The 26,559-nt window shown below is 38.9% G+C and overlaps 1 protein-coding gene across 2 annotated transcripts in view; it reads right to left on the bottom strand.

Annotated features, from left to right (window-relative positions):
* AVL9 (AVL9 cell migration associated) overlaps positions 1–26,559 on the bottom strand; it is a 58,340-nt gene that overhangs the window by 25,964 nt on the left and 5,817 nt on the right. The window contains exons 2-8 of one of the 2 annotated variants that reach the window (XM_027539491.1): positions 12,092–12,212; positions 10,336–10,421; positions 7,105–7,176; positions 4,507–4,596; positions 3,763–3,829; positions 2,633–2,673; positions 1,366–1,404 (exon numbers count right to left, since the gene is read on the bottom strand). In XM_027539491.1, the coding sequence (XP_027395292.1) occupies positions 1,366–1,404; positions 2,633–2,673; positions 3,763–3,829; positions 4,507–4,596; positions 7,105–7,176; positions 10,336–10,421; positions 12,092–12,212 (516 nt within the window). The remainder of the gene's footprint in view (positions 1–1,365; positions 1,405–2,632; positions 2,674–3,762; positions 3,830–4,506; positions 4,597–7,104; positions 7,177–10,335; positions 10,422–12,091; positions 12,213–26,559) is intronic. The other variant, XM_027539492.1, reaches the window with a different exon arrangement.

The raw sequence follows: 26,559 nt of genomic DNA, 5'->3' as shown, positions 1-26,559 counted from the left end.
TAGTTGGATCACCATTTTTCACTTAACATGCTATGAAACATCTTTCCAATAATAAAACCACTCAGAATCTTTTTTGTTGTTTGGAATTATATACAAGATAAATCAAAACTTAAGTTATCCATTGATAATTTATTATTAAAAATGATTCTGTGAAAGAATCTCTTGGAGCTCTGTGTCAACTCAGATAAATTCTGGAAAATAAATCTCTTAAGAGGACAATTACTGGGCCAAATGGATAAACATTTTTTATGATAATGAATTATACTGGACATTGTGAATGACTGACCTTCCAACATCCATTCCATCTCTATTGAGCACAGTAATAGTGACCACAGATCCAGGGATGGCTCCTGACTAGTCTAAACCAGAGGTCAGCAAACTTTCTATAGAAGGTGAGATAGTAAGCATTTTTCATTTGTGGGCCATTTGGTCTCTGTTCCAACTACTTAACTCTCCCACTGTAGTGCAAAGGCAGCCATAAACAATAAGTTGAAGAATGGCTGAAACTGTGTTCCAAGAAAACTTCATTTACAACAATAGCTGGTGGGCCAGATTTGGCCCTTGGGCTTAAGTGTGCAGACCTTGGTCTAAAATCCCTTATAATTTTTTATCTAAAATCATGGTAATCCCATCCCTTTGTACCAGAGAGTGCATCTGGAACCCAGACTTAAGCCAATCAATACAGGCATTTCTTTAGCAACAATTATTAGTTCTGAGTAGGCATATGGCCTCACAGGCCCAAATGAATTGAAGGGAAGAATTCTCATTAAATTAGGGAAAAGATATTATCTCTGCCACTAGCATATAGCTGAGGCAGCATATAGCTCAACCACTGTTGGCAGTAATCCTATACTACAAGGGAAATCAGGCTCAAGATAAAGCTAGCACTGTGGACTGTAGAGCAAAGAGATGAAAAAAATCTAGGTAATTAATTATATTATCAAACCATTCAGTCAACATACTCTCAAGTCTGAAGCAAGCCAATACATTTTTTAAGTCAATTTAGACTGAGTTTTGGGGACTTCCCTAGTGGTCCAGGGGAAGACTCTGGACTCCTACTGCAGAGGGTGCAGGTTCCATTCCTGGTCAGGTAACTAAGATTCCGCATGCCAATGCAGCACGGCCACATATGCATACATAGATAGAGTTCTCTATTACCTATATAGTCAAAACCACCTTGATAACTGAATACTATCAAACTGCCCCCAGAAAACACTGCACGAATTCACACTTCTATAGTAGTAAAAAAGAATACGTACTTTAAGCTCACCACAATTTGATAGCCAAAAAAGTCTTAATTTATACTTTAGTTTTATTTTAAGAAATGTCAATAAATGTTAAATATTCCATCCATTCAAATCTCACCTTTTTTTCAAGAAGAATTAGTTTAAATAGGATTAGAACCTGAAGAAAGAAAAATAATATTGTATTAAAATAAGAAATCCAAGCCTATTATTCATTTGCCTTTGTCCTTCCTCAAACATAACCATGTAACATTGAGTCAATAATATTAAATAATTCTAGTGCTTTAAAAATAATTGAAAATCATGAACTTATACTGAGAAATTAAGTATCTGAGTTCTCTAAAAAATGTGATGCTGCTGCTGCTGCTGCTGCTAAGTCGCTTCAGTCGTGTCCAACTCTGTGCAACCCCATAAATCACTATCAAATTGGACTTTTGGAAGTTGTGCCATTTTTTGCTTGAAATATCTGCAAGCCCGTTAAAGGGAAGGTACTTTTCATTTACTTCTGTTTGTCCAGGGCACTCACAGAGCAGACACTCACTATATGTGTTAAGGGAACAATCAATGCGTGTATGCCCCAGTCAAAAGATGTTAAGTATAGATATTTTGCTGGAAAATGTTTCACTCTCAGGGCAGCATACAAAATAGTCTACAAGATTAATTAAAACGTATTTCTTTCACATGTTGTATACACACACACACACACACATACACATATACACACAATGGACTACTACTCAGGCATAAGAAACAATGCCATTTGGAGCAATACGGATGGACCTGGAGATTATCATACTAAATGAAGTAAGTCAGAGGGAGAAGACAAATGCCATAGGATATCACTTACATGTGGAATCTAAAATACAATGCAAATAAACTTATCCATGAAATAGACTCACAGGCTTACAGAACAGATTTGTGGTTGCCAAGTGTGTGTGGCGGGGGTTGTGAGGAGTGATTGGGAGTTTGAGATTGGTGGATGCAAACTATTACGTACAGAATGGATAAACAAGGTCCTGCTATATAACATAGGGAACTATTCTCAACATCCTGTAATAAACCATAGTGAAGAAGAATAGAATAAAATAAAACATGTTTCTTTCCACTCTAATTTCATAATATCCAAAATATCAACAACTGTATAAAAAAGTATCCTATCCTGCAATGAAATAAACAGACACCGTGTACTTTTAGAAATTTCTATTATATAAGCACTACCAACACTTTTAACTATCATTATGACAGCTGTCTCAGAAAAATTAAAACATGGTTATGCCATAATCTGCATTAGACCATGCAGCTCATGAAATCTGCCTAGTTAAATGAACATCTGCCTAGTTAAATGAACATAATTTGAGTACATCATAAATTTAAATAAGGTATCATACCTTATGTCGAAAATGAAGCACAAGATCCCGAGGAGATAAACCTATAATGTTAAAAAAAGAAAAGAAAAGCTAATCTGTGACTATAACCTACTGTTTTTGTCAAAGGAAGTTTTAATCTCCTCCAAAAAGTTGGGTAAAAGTAGGGCTATGCAAAATTTAAATATTTATATAATATCTGATTATGTACACATACAAACAGAACTTCAACACTGTCGGACAGAACGTCCTGAAATAATGGAAATATTCTAAATCTACATTGTCCAATAGAGTAGACGTAAGTGGCCACTGAGTACTTGAAATACAGCAACTGACAAACTGATTTTTAAATTTTATTTAACTTCTATTAATTCTAATCTAAATGTAAAGTTATTTGTGTCTAGAGGCTCATGTTGTGGCTGTGCAACTCTCACACCTTCTCCCCATTCTAAAGCCATCTCACAAATTACACAAGTTTAGAAATCATGAGGCTTTACTTCACAGTAGCAGTCAATCATTTAAACAAGGTTTTTGGGCACTATACCCCATAGGTATTATTTCTGAATCACAGGCTTCTCTTATCGCCTGTCATAAGACAAGATAAATTTATTCAGAGAAAAATATATCCTCCGAAAACGAGTTTTATAACTAGTTCACATTACACATAAGACTGCAAAAGTGAACCTAGCACAGTTTGGCTACTTTATGCTAAAATTCGAAGTGAGTGAGCACAAATCACTATGTGATCAAGATGTGATCATGATTCTTTTTAAAAAATAATTATGAAAATGACTTTTACTGAGTGCCTGACACACCAATGGATGTTCTTGGTTGTGAAAATAGCATAAAACTCCCACTTGAAAAATCTTGGAATAGAAAGACACTAATAAGCAGATCTCTCTCTCCCTCGCTCTCCCTCTGTGTTATGACAAGGAACTGACCTGATCAGCATTAACGTAAGGAAAAGAAAAAACTTCCATTATTATTCTGAAAAGCTGAAATATGCTTTATACAATAATGCTTCTAAATTTTGGTTGGAGAATTTAGATACCATATAGAAATGTAACTCTGATCATGAAGTTTTACATGCAACCAACATGCCAAACAAAAAGAAAAGAGGGCATTTCTTCTGACTTGTAGAAAAAGTGACTTACCAAGATATACCTGGGATCCTTCTAATGAAGTTCCTCCCAGGGAACTATTCATATGTTCATAGAGCTCCTATAAAATAAGATTCAGTTTAGAACACTTTACCATCAGTTTAGACACTGAATCAGAAATAGAATGACCAGGAGAAAACTGGTTCTTTGAAGCAGTTTTGTCTCTTTGAAACTCTGCCAGTTTCCAGCACTCCTTCTTTCTGTACCTCTATATTTTAGAGCTTGATCCATTCCCATGGTGGTATGGATTCCTAGGATAAATTCCCTCTGTGTCCTTGCTAAATAACTGTCTCTCTCTCACTAGAATCCAGGGGAGATCCATGCTGTATACAATAATGGCAGCCTTGAGAAAAACATTATTCTTCAGTAAAATAGTCATGTAGTTTTTCTGTGCTTTTTGATATGGGAGTTAGGATCCAGAAGCCTGATATATAAACATACGATGCAGGGTATTAATGAGATAACAATTGTAGAGAAGCAATGCCATAGCAAAAGGGCTATTACCCACTAACAGAAATATTTGTTATAATCAACTGTAGTCATCATTTCCTAATAAAAGATAGTTTTGTTAAATTTACTAAGTAGAAATTGTACATTTTGGGCAGATCTTTGGCCCTTCAATGTTATTTTCAAAGAAGAATGTCTTTCTTAAGTTAATAAATCATCTCTCACAATATTAAAGATCTACTTGATTCATGAATCTGTCTTCAGACACATCCATGGAGGATAAAAAGTTACCTTTAGAATGGAAATTTGTGAAAAATCCTTCTCTTCAAAATATGCATGTGTAATGAGTTGAAGTTTTGCTTGGAGTAAGCCATAGAGAGGCTTAAAGAAAAAGAGAGATTACCATTAGTTTGATAATAGTAAAAACAAAACAAACACCCCACAATTTTTTAACTTGAAAAGACCAGAAAGGAAAAAGTTACTGACAAAGTTAGTATCTTATTATTGCCTGGAGAATCCCAGGGACAGAGGAGCCTGTTGGGCTGCCATCTATGGGGTTGCACAGAGTCGGACACAACTGATGCAACTTAGCAGCAGTAGGAGTAGCATTCACAGTTGAATGTTGTTAAGTCATGTGTTCTAGTTCCTGGGGTGCAGGTACAAAGTAACCACCACTCAGAGCACTGGGTTGAGACTGTGGGCACAGACCTCCGGCGTGTTGCTCTGGTCACTCAGTCACATAACTCTGGGCACTTAACCTTTCCACATCTGCTGCCTAATGTAAACACAGGTATATGGAAGGATAATCCCATGGAGAGAGGAGCCTGGTAGGCTACAGTCCAAGGGGTCACACAGGGCTGGACACGAGTGACTGACTAACACTTTCACATTGAAAAGCACTTACTAGACTATGTGGCTATAGAAAGCACTTAAATGTTAGCCATTAGTATCATACAATTTAAAACATCGTAATTCTGCACACTGTTCTGCTAGGCTGTGGTTACATTTAATCATCCTTGCAGCACTCAGTTCTTATATCTAGTTGAACACTCATGATTAAGTTCATTTTGCCTTTTTTGGCCTTCAGTAGGGGCTTAAAATCTAAAAAAAACTACTAGTCTGTGTCCTTTATTATATTCTATATAATATTCTTTTGTGTATCTGAAAACAAAGTTACTCCTTAATTCTTACCTATTTAAAACCCTCTTCCTACCATTTCCATCCTTTTATGTTCTTTTCTTATGCTGGGAAAGATTGAAGGCAAAAGAAGAGGGCGGCAGGGGATGAGATGGTTGGATGGCATCTCTGACTCAATGAATTTGGGCAAACTCCAGGAGATAGTGAAGGACAGGGAGGCCTGATGTGCTGCAGTCCATGGGGTCGCAAAGAGTCGGACACGATCTAGCGACTGAACAACAATAAAATGTTCTTTTCTAGATGTTTTCTGGTTTCTATGTCCTTTTCAGGATGCAGAAACTAATGCTGCATATATTCTCTAACTAGTTAAAACAAGTTAATAGTTTTATCCCCCAGTATCCCAGTTAATGAGCTTTCCTGGTGGCTCAGTGGTAAAGAACCCGCCTGCCAATGCAGGAGATGCGGGTTTAATCCTTGTCGGAGGACATGGCAACCCACTCCAGTATTCTTGCCTGGAAAATCCCATGGACAGAGGAGCTTGGCAGGCTACAGTCCCTGAGGCTGTACAACTTAGCAGCTAAAACAACAACAAAAGTCAATAAAAATCATTATGTTTCAATGTAAGGTAGCAATCAGAAAAAAAAAAATATCTTGCACTTAATAAATTAAAGTACTGATTAAGAATCTCAGAAGATATTTATTGAATGAATAAACATCAACCAGAGCACTCTGTGCTAGACTCTGGCAGGCAACAACAAAAATCCTGGTTAATATATCATTATTACTATCTAAACCCACTCCAGTGTTCTTGCCTGGAGAATCCCAGGGACGGGGGAGCCTGGTGGGCTGCCGTTTATGGGGTCACACAGAGTCGGACACGACTGAAGTGACTTAGCAGCAGCAGCAGTAGCAGCACCAAACATATTTTTAAACATAGGCTAAAAGGCAGTATGAACCATCAGATATTTCTGTGTGAGCCAGCTCTCTCCATCTCCCTGCCTGTTTTATCTGTCCAATAAAACTGGATTTTCACTGCAATTTTATCGTTAGCAGTTACATGTCTCTGAGAGACATTTTTTGTCTGAGATGTAACTTTATTTGTGAAACAAGAACAGTAAATACTTAGATCTCTCTTCTTATGAGGTTTAAAATGACAAGGCTATCTAAAAAGTGCCTGCTATAGAATATCTGACATACAGGCACTTGATAAATGGCACCATTATTATTGTTCTTTGAAGAATGATTGTTCAGGAAGCCTTTCAAAATGGTGTATTCGTCCAACATTCAGCACTCCTATACATTGGTCATCTGGTCCAGTATATAAAAAAAATTCACTGATATATATTTTTTCGGGCTACCCTTCGAGAAACTGTGTACAGGAATCAGATTAGCAATCTACCAATTTTCTGATATTAAAATCTTTTATAATCATTTCTTTTCTAGGAGACTATTCTTGCCCTATGTTTAAAATTACTATCTGGGAAGAAATACCCTGATCCTTCAGATCCTATTAGTAAGGTCCATATTATTAAATTATTTTTAAAAATATTTCTCTATTTAGCTGTGCCGGGTCATAGTTGTGGCCTATGGGATCTAGTTTGCAGACCAGGGACCAAACCCCCTGCAGTGGAAGCACAGCGTCTTTACCACTGAACGGCCAGGGAAGTCCCTCTCCTCATTCCAATAATGCTTTATTCTCAAATAAAAAGCTGCCATGAGTGTTTGATATTAACAGGTTATTTAGTCACTTACCAGCTTGCTTAGAACACAGACACTTTTTTGAACAGTCTCTCTGGTGATATCTGCTTGCCGTACTTTCAATGCCTATTATAAACAAATAGTCACTATTAGAAATTTTTCATGGAAATATTTAAAAATCATTGTTTCAATATAAGATAGCAATCAGAAAAAAAATACTTGCACTTAATAAATTTAAAAGTACTTACTGAGAATCTCAGAAGACATTTATTGAATGAATAAATGTCAACCAGAGTACTCTGTGTTAAGACTCTGGCAGGCAATGGGAATGTAAGAGTGAGAGACCGTCTCTGCTCTCAAGGAATTTATAGTCTGGTGGAGAATACTTTATGCGTAAATTGCCACAATCATAATGCAAACCAGTCATCCTTGGTTCCAGTTTTAAAATGGATACTCCTTTCAGAGACTTTTGTTTCTGGTGAGAAGGGGATAGTTTAAGAGCTTGTTTCTCCAGAGATGGAAGAATCGTCAGCAGTTTTGTTATGGTGGTTATTCTCCACTGTTGGGAGTCTGTCCTGGCACACCTGTATCGTACTGTAGTCCAGTTCTGAGCCAAAACTCAGGTCCTGGTGATTTTGAGGATGACCACATAAGATTTCTGCAGTTCTCTGCTAGGAAACAAGACTTGATCAACCCCAGGAAAGGCTGTGAGGGCAGTAAGAGCGACTCTTCCCCTTCTCATGTACTGCCTGACATCTCCTTGGCTCTGAGTCTTCAACTGCCTGAGAACTGATGATCTGTTGTTAAATTACATTGAGAGTAGAGCCTTTCTTCAATCTGCTTCTACCTCTTTACCTTTATTGGATTCATCCATCAGGTCTCACCTTTGTTCAAAGGGAATGAAAGGCTTTCTCCTAGGCTCTATGGCCTCTGATGTCTGGTTTATCTGTCTAGTTATCAGAAAAGGAGAGAACAGCTTGGAGAAATGGGCAACCCTAATAGACTAAAGTGGGTCAGACTCAGGAGGTAAGGGAGACAGGCAGTATGGAGTGCCACTTAAAGGATGTCTAGGCAGAGCATGAGAACTGCTGTTAATAACAACAGTACTGGAGAAATAATTTTACTAGTGATTATACAACTTATTGGAGAAAGGAATGGCTACCCATCCCAGTATTCTTGCTGGGAGAATTCCATGGATAGAGGAGCCTGGCAGGCTACAGTCCATGGGGTTTCAAAGAGTCAGATACAACTGAGCAACTAACACACACACATACAATTTACAGGGGTAAAAGGTGGTAAAAGGAACAGATTTCCAAGAAAAGGCAGCAGCTTGATTCATTCTATCTAGTAATATCAGTGTGCAAGGGTAACAGTATGTGAAGAAATCAAATACAAATTCTCAGATTTCTTTATCTCTAAATTCAGTTATTCATTTGAAGGGCTTCCCAGGTAGCTCAGCTGGTAAAGATTCTGTCTACAATGCAGGAGACCCTGGTTCGATTCCCGGGTCAGGAAGTTCCCCTGGAGAAGGGATAGGCTACCCACTCCAGGAGTTTTGGGCTTTCCTGGTAGCTCAGACAACAATGTGGGAGACCAGGGTTCGATCCCTGGGTTGGGAAGATCCCCTGGAGGAGGGCATGGCAACCCACTCCAGTATTCTTGCCTGGATGATCCCCATGGACAGAGGAGCCTGGCGGGCTACGTCCATGGGGTTGCAAAGAGGCAGACACGACTGAGCGATTCAGCACAGCACAGAAGTCACCTGAACCACAAACATTTACAATGTGTGTCCTTGGTTCTAGGCCCTGTGCGTGGAGGGTTATTTCATGTAGTTAACTAGCTTGTTTATGCTGGAATTTACTTATTACTTTCTAATGGTTCAGGGAAACACACACAGACAAAGCAAATGTGGTAGAATATTAACAACGGCTGAATATAGATGGTTGGTATACAGGTATTTATTGTACCATTCTTTTAATTTATCTGTGTTTGAAACGTTCATTATAAAAATTGAAAGAAAAATTTTTATGATTAAGTTAATTACCCACCTGAGGAAGCTTTTAAAACTTTGTGATCGCCTAGGATCAATTATTAGAGATTCTTATTCAGTTTGTAGAAGGAAAGGCCCAGCAATTATGCTTAAATTAAAAAGCTTCCAGGTAGTTCTGGTTAAAAACCAGTGTTTTAGAGCAGTGGTTCATCATCTGGCCTGCATATGAGAATCACCTGGGGAGCTTTTAATACTCCTGATGCCAGAACATTAACTCAGAATCTCTGGAGTGGGGACCCAGTCATCCTTACTTATCTAAAACTCTCCAGGTGATTCCAATGTGCAGCTGAGAACTACTTCAGGCTTCCCAAGTGGCACGAGTGGTAACGACTCTGCCTGCCAAAGCAGGAGACCTGGGTTTGACCCCTGGGTTAGGAAGATGCCTTGGAGAAGGAAACGGCAACCTACTCCAGTATTCTTTTTTTAAAAAATTAATTTATTTATTTTAATTGGAGGCTAATTACTTTATAATATTGGCCTACTCCAGTATTCTTGCCTGGAGAATTCCATGGACAGAAGAGCCTGGCGGGTTACAGTCTGTGCGGTCACAGTCGCACATGACTGACACATACCAGTACCACTACTTCAGAGTATTAATGATTTCATAAAAGGAAATCGATCTACTCAGAAAAGGTATCCCCACTGCAAAAAGAATGGTGGTGCTCAGAAATACAGCAGGAAAGGTGAAGCTACCCATCTCGGTTTATTTGAATTTATTAATCAGAGCTATTATACTAAGTTAGGCATTAAGAGGGCAGGTAAGTTTAAGAATGATCAAAATCTTATAGATAATTAAGATAACTTGTGAGTAGTTTGCAGCTACTGTCAGTACTTTCCACTATTTCTAGAAAGCTTCTAAAAAAAAGAAAAACACTCATTACCGTTCCTTTTTTTAAGGTTTCATACCAAACATTAGAAATAGAAAACTCAAGGATACCATGAAATTGAAATACAGTATTCTAAAGATAAATGGATAGTTTAGGTATCACTATCTAAAAACAATGTACCAAACATTATGATACAAATATAGTCACTAATCTCAATTTAGAAAAACATTCATGTGAATTAACTGGTACAGTAGAGAAAACAGCTAAACAGTTTATAAAAATTTAAAACTATATTACAGGTACCACATAAAAGATAAAGGCTTATGTATTTCCCCAGATTCTACATCTTAAGTGGCCAGTACAAGGAGTTTTCAAGTGTTTTTTTGCTTTTCATTTTAACTGTCTTACCTTGGCTTCAATTTGTCGATAGCAAGAGATACCATATATAGTGGCTCCATTTCCATTTCTGGGTGGCAAGTGAAAAAACACAGTATCTAAGAGATATACAGAAAAATGTAAATACCAAAGTAGACTACTTATATTTAATAATCAACTCTGACATTAGTATAATGCAGTCATTGAAACAAAAATGATGAAGTAACAGGAACCCATGTCAGATTTATTTCTAGCATCAAACCACTAGTTTCTTAGAATTCCTCTCACTGCCTTTCAGTGTATACTCATCACACAAAAAGCTCTAGAGGCTGAATTGTAACAGGATGAATTGAGACTACAGCTGCCCTTCTCAGAAAATACTTTATTATACAGGATTATCCCAGATTAAAAGAAAGTAAAGAATCATACAAACCAAAGGCAACACAGAAATTTTGAACAGATCCAGGAAATTCTTAGGACAATTGAGGAAATCTGAATGTAGGCTGGATAGAAGGTGGTATTATGGAATTACTGTTAAATCTCTTAGCTGTGGTAAAGGTCAAATCCGAAGTCATCCCAGGAATGATCTTATTTTTAGAAAATGTCAGCTGAAGTATTTACAGATAAAGCGTCATGATGTTTACAACTGACTTTCAAACAGTATAGGCAAAACCGTGAAAGTGTTAGTTGCTCAGTCGTGTCTGACTCTTTGAAACCCCATGGACTATAGCCTGCCAGGCTGCTCTGTCCATGGGATTCTCCAGGCAAGAATACTGGAGTGGGCAGCCATTCCCTTCTCCAGGGCATCTTCCTGACTCAGGGATCGAACCTGGGTCCCCAGCATTGCAGGCCAATTCTTTACCATCTGAGCCACCACGGAAGTATAATATAGGCAAAACCGTAGACATATATAAAGAAAATCCGTCAAATATTTACTATTCTTCCAACTTTTCTGTATGTTTAAAAGCTCTCATACTAAAAATATTTTTACAAAAAGATTTGTGAATTGGCTATTCCCGGATACAAAATAAAAAGTTAAAAAGGTTTGTGAGGTTAAAAATACAGCATTTAAATTTTATGTTAAACTGCATAGTAGGATTTGCCTCATTTCATACAAAAAGTAATGAATTTTAGAAAAACAAGCAACCAAACCAAGTTTAATCTGGCGTCTTGGAAGAGCCTATAAAACCATGATAAAGCATATTTCTTCATTAAGCCATTCAAAGCACTCATGTATAGGGTGATAGGCGATTCCGTACTAACTTCACAGCGCTGCTTTCTTTGAGGGTGTTAACACGCTCCTCATGCATGAAAACTTTTAAGCAGACTGTGACGGCAATGCTTCAGGAGGAGAAACAACCCCAGGTGTTTTCAGGTGGGCACTGGGAGATGAAGCTAGTCAACCTGTAGCTAGAGCTTCAGTCAGCCTGCAGCCGGTGCAGGTAACCTTCCTGAGTTTGCCTCTGAGAGGAGTCTGAGGTTTAAATACTGAAAGTGCTACCAATAGCAGATGTCCTAATATGGCTAATCACTTACCTTGGCCAGAGCTCTTGGCAAAAGAGTGGCCAATGTTCACCAACCATTGCCAATATAAGCCTGGCACTCCTCTGCAGATCCTCTAGTATAAATAACTAACTGGTCATCTTCAAACAAGCATTTAAATATTTTATGAACAATCACTAGGCCAAATGTCTTTCCTTACCAAAGTACTCAGACTCTAAGATGTCTGAGCAAATGTGAAAAAAACAAAAAAGGTACCTACTGATTGCTCCACTGTCTGTTTACATACCTTCTTGGTAGTTGTGTGCGCCGTCTGGTAGGGCAAGGAAGGGCAAATACTTCCACTCTTCAGGTAAGGTGTGACTATCATGTCCATCTCCTGGGATCAGGGGTGGGTAAGAGAACTCGACCTAAAATGGTAAGGAATGTTAGCCAACAGGGCGAAGATCAAAGGGAAAGTTATACCTCAACAGGCAAAAATGCTTTCAAACTCTCAATGACAGAAGTAAGGATAAGCCATGCTTGTTGACGCCATTTGACAATATCAATAAACCTATGGGTGTAGAAGAAGAAAAAGAAAAAAGGAGGAAAAGGAGAAGAAAAAAAAGAAAGTAAGCCTTTCCCCTTTGTTGATTTAAAGGAGTTTAATTTTGATGTGTTTAAGGGTAGGGTGTAGGTGGTGGTGGTGACTGAATTGGAGATGTTTGGGAGTTGTTGCCAAATAGATCAATACCCAGTTGTGGATATGACTGGTGATAGAAGCAAGGTCCGATGCTGTAAAGAGCAATATTGCATAGGAACCTGGAATATTAGGTTCAAGAATCAAGGCAAATTGGAAGTGGTCAAACAGGAGATGGCAAGAGTGAACGTCGATATTCTAGGAATCAGCGAACTAAAATGGACTGAAATGGGTGAATTTAACTCAGATGACCATTATATCTACTACTGTGGGCAGGAATCCCTTAGAAGAAATGGGGTAGCCATCATGGTCAACAAGAGAGTCCGAAATGCAGTACTTGGAGGCAATCTCAAAAACGACAGAATGATCTCTGTTCGTTTCCAAGGCAAACCATTCAATATCACAGTAATCCAAGTCTATGCCCCAACCAGGAACGCTGAAGAAGCTGAAGTTGAATGGTTCTATGAAGACCTACAAGACCTTTTAGAACTAACACCCAAAAAAGATGTCCTTTTCATTATAGGGGACTGGAATGCAAAAGTAGGAAGTCAAGAAACACCTGGAGTAACAGGCAAATTTGGCCTTGGAATACGGAATGAAGCAGGGCAAAGGCTAACAGAGTTTTGCCAAGAGAATGCACTGGTCATAGCAAACACCTTCTTCCAACAACACAAGAGAAGACTCTACACATGGACATCACCAGATGGTCAACACTGAAATCGGACTGATTATATTCTTTGCAGCCAAAGATGGAGAAGCTCTATACGGTCAGCAAAAACAAGACCGGGAGCTGACTGTGGCTCAGATCATGAACTCCTTATTGCCAAATTCAGACTTAAATTGAAGAAAGTACGGAAAACCAGTAGACCATTCAGGTATGACCTAAATCAAATCCCTTATGATTATACAGTGGAAGTGAGAAATAGATTTAAGGGACTAGATCTGATAGAGTGCCTAATGAACTATGGATGGAGGTTCATGACATTGTACATGAGAGGAGACAGGGATCAAGACCATCCCCATGGAAAAGAAATGCAAAAAAGCAAAATGGCTGCCTGGGGAGGCCTTACAAATAGCTGTGAAAAGGAGAGAAGCAAAAAGCAAAGGAGAAAAGGAAAGATATAAGCATCTGAATGAAGTGGTGTTGGAGAAGACTCTTGAGAGTCCCTTGGACTGCAAGGAGATCCAACCAGTCCATTCTAAAGGAAATCAGTCCTGGGTGTTCATTGGAAGGACTGATGCTAAAGCTGAAACTCCAATACTTTGGCCACCTCATGCGAAGAGTTGACTCATTGGAAAAGACTCTGAGGCCGGGAGGGATTGGGGGCAGGAGGAGAAGGGAACGACAGAGGATAAGATGGCCGGATGGCATCACTGACTCGATGGACATGAGTCTGAGTGAACTCCGGGAGTTGGTGATGGACAGGGAGGCCTGGCGGGCTGCGATTCATGGGGTCACAAAGAGTCGGACATGACTGAGCGACTGAGCTGAACTGAACTGAACCAAATAGATAGTAACTGAAGACCGGGAGCCCTGAGAAAAACCAATATCCTCCTGAACTGAGTAGGAGAGAGCCAACAAAGGAGCCTGAGAAGTTGAGTCAAGATCTAGCTTTGCTTCCCATCAGTTGACTCCCTTGGTCCCAATACTGGAGCTTATGGTTTCAATGGGCTGTTAGTGGGGGTGAGTGGGCATTAACTACCACTTTAGGTTATTTTTTGCCCCCAGATTGAGAAATGATCAATGAAGTCTCTCTAATACTGTGTCTTATAGAAATAACAAAGTTTTTAGCATAAGCCCGCAGTTTCTGGCATTCCCCAGGTTTACCAGCATTTTTCCCTCTCCTTCTTTGTCTTTTGGTTGTCTCAATGAGAGCTGACAAAATTCAATACTGAAGACCTGGATTGTATCACACTGACTTACATTTAATTTTCTTTCAAAGTATACTTAAAAGGGATTTGCATTGCATCAGTAATAAATACACTAAAGTTGGAACAACATAGGGATGAGAATCACTTTTAGATCTCACCTTTAATGTGGAAGGACATGATGGCTGATTTCCCTACATTTAAGGTAATCAAGGTGCCACTAGTCATATGAGACTGATTATAAAAGGGCTTTAGAAATGATTATTTTTGACAGGTAATCTAGTGCCATACTGAAATGTTTAAATTTCCCTGCCCCCCACCTTCAAAAGCAATCAACATTTCAGTTTGAAAGCATTTTTCAAAGGTTTGGTTTATGGAGTCAAACTTTCTCTCCAAGATCAGGTATTTAATATCAGTTAACTGGAGGCATAAATAATCTCAAGTTTTATACTGGCAATTCTTCAAAGTGTGCTGCTGCAGCTAAGTTGCTTCAGTTGTGTCTGACTCTACGCAACCCCATAGACGGCAGCCCACCAGGCTCCCCCGTCCCTGGGATTCTCCAGGCAAGAACACTGGAGTGGGTTGCCATTTCCTTCTCCAATGCATGAAAGTAAAAAGTGAAAGTGAAGTTGCCCAGTTGTGTCCGACCCTCAGCAACCTCATGAACTGCAGCCTTCCAGGCTCCTCCGTCCATGGGATTTTCCAGGCAAGAGTACTGGAGTGGGGTACCATTGCCTTCTCTGTCTTGAAAGTGTAAGGGGAGGCAAAATGTGCCATAAAGAGAAGGATGTAAGTTCAAAGCTGAAGCTATGAATCAGGTAGTTACAAAGTTAAAAAAGAAAAAAAATTACCAACTCAGAATCCTTGGTTTAACAGGAAAAACAACCCCCCCCCCCACACACAAAACACCAAGGAAATAAATTATTGTATTTTATGTAAACACTAAAGTCCAATATATAACACTTAACATAAGAAGACTTGGTAATATTACAAAATAATTTCATTTGAAAACCACTAATTTTAATGTATAATATTTACTTAAAAAACATTTAGTATGGAATAAACATGCTTTTAAATAAATATAAGCATCATGGATTCAAATGATCACAAGTATATCAAGAAGTATGTTGCTCTTTATGATCCAAAAAGTTTTTGCCAACTAAAAATTATCACTTGAAACCTGTCTATACAAGGATTAGGTCACTAACCCCTGCAGTCACGGACCTTCAACAAACTCTGCACGGAATTTAGGGCAGAGATTAGGAATGCGGAACTCTGTGCTCTCAGAAGAACTGGCAGAGCAGGCTGTCAGATTATTTTCAGAATATTTATGAGCCTAAATTCTTACATCTAAAATCTTAAAATTTAGATATAATTCTAAATTATATCTAGAAAAGCACTAAAATCATTGACAAGGATATCTGCTCCTTGTGACTAGCAGTAACCCTTTGCCAAATGTGCGCTTAACTCCATGTATCCCCCCTTCTCCAAAATCACACAGTATTGATATATATACTGACCTCCCCAGCTACCTCTTCAGAGCAGTTCCTCAGACGTTTCCTAGAGGCTGTCTCCAGGGCTATACTCCTCATTTTGCCCCCAAATAAAATTTAACTCACAACTCTTATGTTGCGCCTTTTTTTTTTCATTCGACAAGTTTAATCGTGAAAATTCCAAAAGAAAGTAGTACAACAGTGCTCAATCTCTTATTTAAACATATGAAAGTAATTTCAAAATTTTTACTTATTATTGAAAAACATGAAAAAAATTATTCACACTTTGTGTTGACAAGAGTATGGGGTTTGGCTGTGTAACTATAAATTGGTACAGCAGTTTTGGTGGCTATTTGGCAGAATTATCAAATCAATAATACATTTACTCTGACTTAAGTTCTATTTTGGAGAAGGCAATGGCACCCCACTCCAGTACTCTTGCCTGGAAAATCCCATGGACGGAGGAGCCTGGTGGGCTGCAGTCCATGGGGTCGAGAAGAGTCGGACACGACTGAGCGACTTCACTTTCACTTTTCACTTTCATGCATTGGAGAAGGAAATGGCAACCCACTCCAGTGTTCTTGCCTAGAGAATCCCAGGGACGGGGGAGCCTGGTGGGCTTCCGTCTATGGGGTTGCACAGAGTCGGACACGACTGAAGCGACTTAGCAGCAGCAGCAAGTTCTATTTTAGGAATTTATTCCATGAATACACACAGATATTCACATGGAGCAGTACAAAAATGTTCACAGTAATATGACTTACTGTAGCGTAAAAATTGGAAAACTAAATATTCATCAGAGGATTGGTCAAGTAGATTTTACATCAGTTCTCTGCAGCTGTTAAAAAGAATGGTAGATTTATATATATAGATAAAGCAAGACAGGTGTGATATACTGTAAAGTAGGTAAAATAAAAGCCCTCCAGACATGTCCACCTCCTAATTCTCAGAATCTGTCCTTACTTTACTATGCAAAAGGGATGTTGCAGACAGGATTATCTCCAGATGGGGATTATCCAGGTGGTCCCAATGTAATCACAAGGGTCCTTATGAGAAGCAGAAGAGACAGAGTCAGAGACAGTGATGATGATTTGCTTCAAGATGCTTTGAAGATGGAGGAAGGCACTTGAGCCTTCAGAAGTCCCTTGAGCGAAGGAGTGCAGGTGATCTCTAGAAGCTGGAAGATGCAAGAAAACTAATTCTCCCTCAGATTATCCTGAAGCAACGCAGAGCTGCCAACACCTTGATTTTAGCCTTACTGAAACCCATTTCAGATTTCTGACCTCCAGAACTCTTAATAAATTTGCACTGTTTTAAGTGTGTGGCTTGTGGTAACAGCAATAGAAAATTAATGCAACTATTAAATTTAATGAGGAAGCAGGGTATCAGTAAATATAGTATAATCCTACTTCTACTGTAATCCCATTTATGCAAATAGTTACATAGCACATCTTTGTAAATGAATTAAAAAACATCCTTGAAAAACATCTTTAATATAAAGATGTTTTATCTCTGGAGAGGTAAATAGAGTTGGAGATAAAGGAATATTCCTGCTTTTTCCTTTTGATCGTTTTTTAAAATTTCCAAGTTATAGAAAATTCGAACAATCTTTTAACTTTCATCTGTATTCACAAACTGCTAATTTTTGTCCACATGTGCTTTATTTGTGTTGCACGTGTATACGGATACATTTTCTAAACCACTCGACGGTAAGTTGAAAATATTATCGTTTACTTTTAGGTAAACTGGTATTTATTTTTAAATGACTGCTTTTAGCATTTAAAAAAAGCAAAAGATAACCACAAGGAGTTCCAAATTTCTGAAGGAAATCTTATTTACATCCTATCATTTTGGAAGCAAAGGGAGGTGAAAAGATCTATTTTTCTGATGATTCAGTTAACAAGTTACCAATGGCCAGAGTCTAATTAATATCTGAGGCTATGTTATGTTCAATATATTCTCCTGATTCTACTGAAGGAAAATCTGCTTTGAGTGACTCTAGTTGGAATATAAAATATAGTCAACTCATCAAACTGTTTTAAGTGTAGATACTATGCATGCTCTAAGAATTCCATGAGTAAATTAAAGCAGCTTTAGACTGATTTGCACCCAGAATATTTTTAACAACACTTCTTTGGGAATATGTATTCAGAATTTCAAACAGCCAACTTTGGTGATACAACTTTTTACAAATTGAACATTGCCTATATTGTGTTGGCAACTTTCTAGAATTCTACTGGTTTACCTGCCACCAACAAATCCTTGCATTTGGAGATGGCTAAACTTGCTAATCAAGTTTATAACACTTCCACACAAACTCCTTTGTGTCTACACATAAACAATAATTTCAATATAGTTTTGTTTCATTATTTAGTCAACTCTCTACTGTTGAATATTTTTATAGCTTTTTTTTTAAACATTATTATTAGCTATACAGGACAGTTAAGTATAATGTAATAAAAATATATATATATTTGACCTATGTCCCTGGTCCTAACCCTAAGCTCCTACAACCCTTTGGAATTTTCCAAGTGATAGGAACATCTTTTGTTATTCAAAAGAAGATGCTTGCAACCACGCCAGTGTCTGAAGGCTGGAGGAGAAGGGGAGCAAAGAGAACAAGATGATTGGACTGGCATCACCGACCCAATGCACGTTAGTTTGAACAAGTTCCAGGAGCTGATGAGGGACAGGGTGGCCTGGTGTACTGCAGTTCACGGGGTTGCAAAGAGTCAGATACAGCTGAGCAACTGAACAACAACAAGCTAAGGAGGTGGACTCTAGGTGGGGTTAAATGACTCTGGAACCGGGCCTGGTCACCAGAATGAGAAAGCCTTGATTCAAAGCTAGGAACTGTCAGCTCCACCTCTCAATCTCAGGGAGGGGAGAGGGAGTGGAGATTGAGTTCAATCACCAATGTCTACTGATTTAATCCATCATGCCTATGTAATGAAACCTCCATAAAATCCCCAAACAATCAGGTTCAGGAAGCTTCTCAGCTGATGAAGACATTGAGGTGCTGGGAGGATGCTGTTCCCAGAGAGGACTTGCAAGTTCCATGCTTCAGCTCACATACTTTATCCTATGCATCTCTCCCATTGGGCTATTCCAGAGAGGTATCCTTAAATAAATCAGTAAAAGTAAGCAGTGTTTTCCTGAGTTTTGTGAGTTGCTCTAGGAAATCTCAGAATCTAAATGGGGAACACGGGAACCCCTGAATTTGTAGCCAAGTTGGACAGAAATGCAGGTAGCCTGGGGACCTGGGACTGGTGTCTAAAGTAAGGGCATCTTGTGGGGCTGAGCCCTTAAACCTGTGCAGTATGAGGCTAACTCTGGGTAGCTAGTGTAGAATAGGACTAAATTGTTAGATACCCAGTTGATGTGTGGGGAAAAACAAAACAACAGTGAATCTGTTATTTGCACTTAATGGGATTTCTAAATCTTAAGGTGTAAATTCTACATGTTTTGAGTGCTGACTGAATACTCTGTATGCTCCCATTCAATATATCCAAAATAATCCACAGACATACAATTCACGGCACAAAGGCTTAAGAGGAATTCTCTTGGAGGTTACCTGAGACTCTTACATAATACTCTGTTGAATCAAAACACAATTTAAACAATAAAGCCAATAAAACTAAGCAGAAAGTAAAGGCAGGTATATAGGCAGTCTCACTGTATAGTCTAGGGGGACCCACCAACAATGGCAGTCTACTGGAAGGGCTCTCCCCTGCAGCCATGCTGTACAGGGTCTGCACACTGTATATGGCAGCCCTGAGTATATGTGAAAAATCACTGACAAAAAACAAAGTATATCTCCAGAGACTAAGAAATATTTAGAATGATTATCATCCAGTAAGAGAACTATTATATAGTGAAAGTTCACAGCCCAAAATCTAAGTTAAATATGGGGATCAAACATGGTATCTGGTAAGGTATTAGCACAGACAGTGTGTAACAAATGTATCAATTGCTCCCCTAAAAATATTAAATTAGTAAATATTAATATATAATATGATATTAATATATATCCCCTAAAGGATAACATTGGAAGGACTGATGCTAAAGCTGAAACTCCAATACTTTGGCCATCTCATGTGAAGAGTTGACTCATTGGAAAAGACTCTGATGCTGGGAGGGATTGGGGGCAAGAGAAGCGGACGACAGAGGATGAGATGGCTGGATGGCATCACTGACTCGATGGATATGAGTTTGGGTAAACTCCGGGAGTTGGTGATGGACAGGGAGGCCTGGCGTGCTGCGATTCATGGGGTTGCAAAGAGTCGGACATGACTGAGCGACTGAACTGAACTGAACTGAAAGGATAACACTAAATATTAAATCACACATATTTCAAATATCTTTTTATGTCAACAAACACTCATACGGCAAAATCTATTTTGATCTCAATTAGCAATAAAATTTTCACACTTAAATAACTTAAAAGAAGATAAGAGGAGGGAAAAAGAAGACAAAGGATGATTGTTAACAAGTGAAAACTGAATTGTTGTTTAGTCGCTAAAGTCAGAACTGGACATGGAATAACGCACTGGTTCAAAATTGGGAAAGGAGTACATCAAGGCTATATTATTACCCTGCTTATTTAACTTATATGCAGAGTACATAATGTGAAATGTCAGGCTGGATGAAGCACAAGCTGGAATCAAGATTGCCAAGAATAACAATAACTTCAGATGTGTAGTAGAGAAGGCACTGGCACCCCACTCCAATACTCTTGCCTGGAAAATCCCATGGACGGAGGAGCCTGGTGGGCTGCAGTCCATGGGGTCGCTAAGAGTCGGACACGACTGAGCGACTTCACTTTCACTTTTCACTTTCATGCATTGGAGAAAGAAATGGCAACCCACTCCAGTGTTCTTGCCTGGAGAATCCCAGGGATAGGGGGGCCTGGTGGGCTGCCGTCTATGGGGTCGCACAGAGTTGGACACGACTGACATGCCTTAGCAGCAGCAGTAGCAGATATGTAGATAACACCACGCTAACAGCAGAAAGCAAAGAAGAATTAAAGAGCCTCTTGATGAAGGTGAAAGAGGAGAGTGAAAAAGCTGGCTTAAAACTCAACATTCAAAAAACTAAGATCATGCATCCAGTCCCATCACTTCATGGCAAATACACAAGGAAACAATGGAAACAGTGACACACTTTATTTTGGGGGGCTCCAAAATCACTGCAGACAGTGACTGCAGCCATGAAATTAAAAGACGCTTGCTCCTTGGAAGAAAAGCTATGAAAAACCTAGACAGCATATTAAAAAGCAGAGAAATTACTTTGCTGACAAAGGTCCGTATAGTCAAAGCTGTGGTTTTCAAGTAGTTACGCACGGATGAGAGAGATGGACAATAAGAAAGGCTGAGCGCTGAAGAACTGATGTCTTTGAACTGTGATTCTGGAGAAGATTCTTGAGAGTCCCTTGGACTCCAAGGAGATCAAACCAGTCAATCCCAAAGAAAATCAACCCTGAATATTCGTTGGCAGGACTAATGCTGAAGCTCCTTACTTTGGTCACCTGATGTGAGGAGCTGACTCATTAGAAAAGACCCTGATGCTGGGAAAGACTGAAGGCAAGAGGAGAAGGGGATGACAGAGGACGAGATGATTGGATGGCATCACTGACTCAATGGACATGAGTTTGAGCAAACTTTGGGAGATGGTGAAGGATAGGGAAGCCTGGCGTGCTGCAGTCCATGGAGCTGCAGTCAGACACCACTGATTGATTGAACAAGTTACTAAGTTATATCCAACTCTTTTGCAACCCCATGGACTGTAGCCAGGTTCTTTTGTCCATGGGATTTCCCAGGCAAGAATACTGGAGTAGGTTGCCATTTCCTTCTCCAGGGGATCTTCCCCACCCAGAGATCAAACCCACATCTCCTGCATTGGCAGGCAGATTCTTTTACTACTGAGCCACCAGGGAAGCCCAAAAGCTGAATAATAATTTTCTAACCACAAGGAATAAAAAGACAATTTTTCAAAATGCTAAATGAACTATGTAAAAAATAGTGACATATGTTTACTCTCCAAGAATAATAAAAGTTACCACCCTTTCCCATAGTTTTCAAGTCAAATTGGGATCCCCTTCCCTGGTGGCTCAGAGGGTAAAGAGTCTGCCTGCAATGCAAAAGACCTGGGTTCGATCCCTGGGTCAGGAAGATCCCCTGGAGAAGGAAATGGCAACCCACTCCAGTACTCTTGCCTGGAAAATCCCATGGACAGAGAAGCCTGGCAGACTACAGTCCATGGGATTGCAAAGAGTCGGACACGAGTGAGTAATTTCACTTCAGTCAGAGTCCATTTACTTTGTCTTCAGAAGCAAAAGGTTGGAAAAACACCAATGAAAAACTACAAAACCAAAACAATAACATAGTGTCCTAATGTGAACTTTGAGTACTTCAAAAATACCCTTGTTTGCTATCTAACAATGCAACATCCACTCCACTGTCAGAGACCCATAGAAGCCACAGTGCCAAACAGCACATCAACTAAACACATCCGTGGACTCCACTGATAAGGATACAAGGCTTACTGAGGGAAGGAGAGGACTTCATGAGATTCTGAACCAGCTGCTCCACTTCTCTGCTTCCTTTGTAAGCATCTTAGGGATTTGTTTTTGTAACAGTCAAAACATTATAGGCACCAAGGCTCTGTCAGAATTTTTCACTTTAAATGAAATGCTGGACATTAAAAGTAGGTCTTCTCTAAGTTATACTTTCCTTTGCAAATTTCTGGAAGATTCAGTGCTAGAAAAGAACTGGCACTCTTCCTCACTATTCTCTAACAAAGTTGGCAGAGCTGAAATTACAAAGGGATATAAAGAATTCCATATACAAAGCCCCTAGAGAAGGAAATGGCAAGCCACTCCTGTACTCTTGCCTGGGAAATCCCTTGGACAGAGGAGCCTGGCAGGCTACAGTCTACAGGGTCGCAAAGAGTCGGACACGACCTAGCGACTAAACAGTAACAATGGGAAGACAGGAAGAGAAATTATTAAAAAAATATCTGGTGCAATGTTGAAGACTGACCTTCTGGAAAAGATGATATAAATGGAACATTAATCTCTAGGCTATTGCGAATATATACTAAGATGACAAAAAATTATTTTCTTACAGGAAAAAAATTAGAAAACTTCTTAATAAATGATTAAATCTATTTTAATAAACTCTGTCTTAGCAATCTGTTACACATAAATTTATTTTGAACATTTCAATACTGAACTTCTACACGGCAAAAAAGATTTCAATTTCTGGGTGTGCACCATACCCACCAAATACAACCTAACAAATTACTAATATCACCTGTGAAGGCTATGGGAGCAGGAACAGGTTTCATTAACAACTCTGCAGTGATTCCCTTAATACATAGGTAGCAAACCTTGTGACAACAAGTTGGATTAAGAAAATACAAGTGCAGAGGGCTGTTTTCAAATCTAACTGAACACCCAAACAGTCTACCCTGAACTTGGACTTCTGACGATTTAATTACCTAGAACACTGCCGACCAGGAACAAGTGAGAAAAGCATCTATCAGCTTAACTAGCTATCATGAACCCCTAGATAAAGAGAATTCTTTAGGTCTTCTTTCAAAATTCATGACTGTCATTGTATTTCATACACATTTAGTAGATATGCCCTTCCAGTCCACAAAAGAAAAGAAGCAACACATGAGAAAGAAGGGAGGGTAAGCTGCAAACTACAGCGTTGTTTCTGGTCGACACTGAGAAGTAACTGCTAACTGCTCCATCATCTCCCTCTCTCTGACTGGTTATCAAAAGCCCCGCTGAGTCAGAGGCATGTGCGAATCACCCTATGTTAAAATAAACCCAGAATGCCACAGTACAATGGGTGACATTTGTGATGAAGACAGAATCATCCAGAGTAATTTAAATTGTGTCCAGGATATTCTGCTTCAAAGTTTATTTTAACAAGCTCTCCATTAAAAAAAAAAAAGAAAAGAAAAATGGTGCAATGTCACAATGATGTTCTTTGCTGCACTATTTAAAACAGCAAAACACTGGAATGCCACCTAAGTGTCTAAAAAGGAGACCAGTTAAATAAAGATTTCAATAAAATACTTAGCTATTTTAAGATGCTAAAATTCAATACTTCTCAAAATGGAAGATATTAATGGTATAAAGTTACATTAAAAAGGCAGGTCAAAAAACTTGTTTATAGTTTAATACATTTCTGGAAAAAGCTATGTATATTAATTAAAAATGGAGAAATGGAGGAATATTTATCGAGGCAGACTTCTCTAGGATAAAGGATTTTAAGTGCCAGTCTTCTTTTTTCTCTATATTCTCACTTTTCTACCACAGTGAACACATATTACTTCTGAAAAGAAATGTCATTTCTTAAAACAGCTGAAATACTATTTTAAAACCTGTCCAAAAAATCAACTTAAATAACAGCCTCTAAAAATATCCTAGGAGAAAACGAGTTTTTAATCTGATGGCATCTTAACCAAAGAATATAATAGGACCAGTCTTTTAAAAAATTATTCAGTAGATAGGTCTTCATCTTCCTCTTATAGTGCCCATCCCTGCAAAATCTGTGCTCAGCAAAGGATCTGCAATCACACTGATAACAAGGAGAAGACTACCCATGATATTACTTAGGTAACTTATGGGTTACTGAGGATCAAAGACTTAAGGTAAAGAAAGAAATTTATATACTCTTAGGCTCTTAAGCACTGTCTAGCCATCTGCGGAGAATCTTAAGACAAAAGAATCTTCCTGATTTCTTGAAGGCTGCCCCCCTGCCCCCCTATCCTGCTTAGCTGTGATGCCAAGGCCTAAAAAAAAACCTATTCCACTGCTACTAAGTGTTAATGTTGCAGCCCTACAAAGTGAGAAAGTTTCATCATTTCAGCACAGAAAAAGCATGGCTAAAATCAGGTAGAAACCTCCACCCACATATAAAAATGCTATGGAGGGCCAGAAAACGCAATCTCATTTCAGGAGTTTTTCTGCATAGCTAAAAAAAGAACAAAAAACCCCCCAAACTTTAGATTTTATTCTTCCCTAACCTCTAATTCTCACAAAATTTGTTTTTACTGTCCCAAAGACCTATTTAATTACAACAAGAATTATAAATAAGATCTCCCCAATATTTCATCATTGTCACCACAGGATCCCATCAACAGCAGGTGCCTAAACTGTATATTTGTCAGCCAGCCTTCTGTCCCCAAAACCTGAAGTGGGTCAGAACTTGACACTATAACCCTAACGTAAACCAAATGTCCCTCCAGATCTCCTCAACCCACCCCTGAATTTACAATGCTTCATCCTGCCACTCACAGATACTTTCCTCTGATCAGCCCACTCAGTCCAAAAGGAAAATACACTGTTCTCTTCACTGTATCTAGTTGCTTTATTCACTGCTGTAATTAGTGCAAACGTGAGTTCTAGTTCTTTCACGATTCTACCTTTTAGAGAAGTACAGGCTGGTAAAAGCAGTTTCTTCAAGAACTAAAACTGTTAGCTACGTATATAAAACCATGAACTCTACCAGAATAGTGGCCAAAATTAAAGCAATAATTCCAACTGTTTTTGGTTTGGATTTTTTTTTTTTTTTTTTGGCTGTGCCATGCAGGATCTTAGTTCCAGGTCCAGGGATTGAACCTGTGCCCTCTGCATTAGGTGCACAGAGTATGAACACTGGACTGCCAGGGAAGTCCCTAATTTCAACTTTCTATGACATCATTTTTGGAAAATAACTATTTCCTACTAATTTGAGTGCTTAAAAAAGTTCCACTCTAAGAAATAACCAGATTTATTTGCTATACATTGATTATGTTATTTTGCCAAAATTATGGTGAATCTGACAAATTCAGTTTATATATTTACTTCCACAAAGCAAACAAAGAGCAAGCAAAACTCTGGGACACACAATCTAAGCAAACTGCTACAGAGAAGTCTACAAATTACCTCATGTTAATGAGTCTAACCAGAGAAGGCAATGGCACCCCACTCCAGTACTTTTGCCTGGAGAATCCCATGGATGGAGGAGCCTGGTAGGCTGCAGTCCATGGGGTCGCTGGGAGTCGGACAGGACTGAGCGACTTTGCTTTCACTTTTCACTTTCATGCATTGGAGAAGGAAATGGCAACCCACTCCAGTGTTCTTGCCTGGAGAATCCCAGGGATGGGGGAGCCTGGTGGCTGCCGTCTATGGGGTCGCACAGAGTCAGACATGACTGAAGCGACTTAGCGTAGCATTAGCAATGAGTCTAACTGCAGGTGACTTTTTAAGGAAGAAGAGTTCTTTACTAAGTGCTAAATTTTAAACAATTTCAGGGGAAGAGTCGGAATGAGTAAATATTTCAAAACCATTTGAAATGTCATGGTAGTACCTTAGCTCACCTAAAATGTCCTAAATGTTAAGTATATCAATAAATGAGAACGACCACTAGAAACGAATGTGTACCTATAGAAGAATCCATCCCCATGAATTAACCAAATAAAAGTGAGAAAATAATCAAATGATAACGTTAATAGATGTTCATTCTAATTTAAGAGGCATTTTTCATTTAAAATACATCTGAAGGCCTCAAAGGTGGAAAAATGTCAGAAACAAGATGAAGGAATGAACATCTACATGCCTAGTTTGAGGACCTTCAACACAAATGGCTTTTCCTCTGGCCCATGTGAACGGACCTGACTTCTTTATCACAGCATTATAGAGCACCTTTACAGCAGAAT

This window comes from Bos indicus x Bos taurus, chromosome 4 (genome assembly GCF_003369695.1).
Source record: "Bos indicus x Bos taurus breed Angus x Brahman F1 hybrid chromosome 4, Bos_hybrid_MaternalHap_v2.0, whole genome shotgun sequence".
Taxonomy (NCBI): Eukaryota; Metazoa; Chordata; class Mammalia; order Artiodactyla; family Bovidae; genus Bos; species Bos indicus x Bos taurus.
The sequence above is the reverse complement of the archived record's forward strand: the minus strand, read 5'-3'. Positions and strand labels throughout refer to the sequence as shown.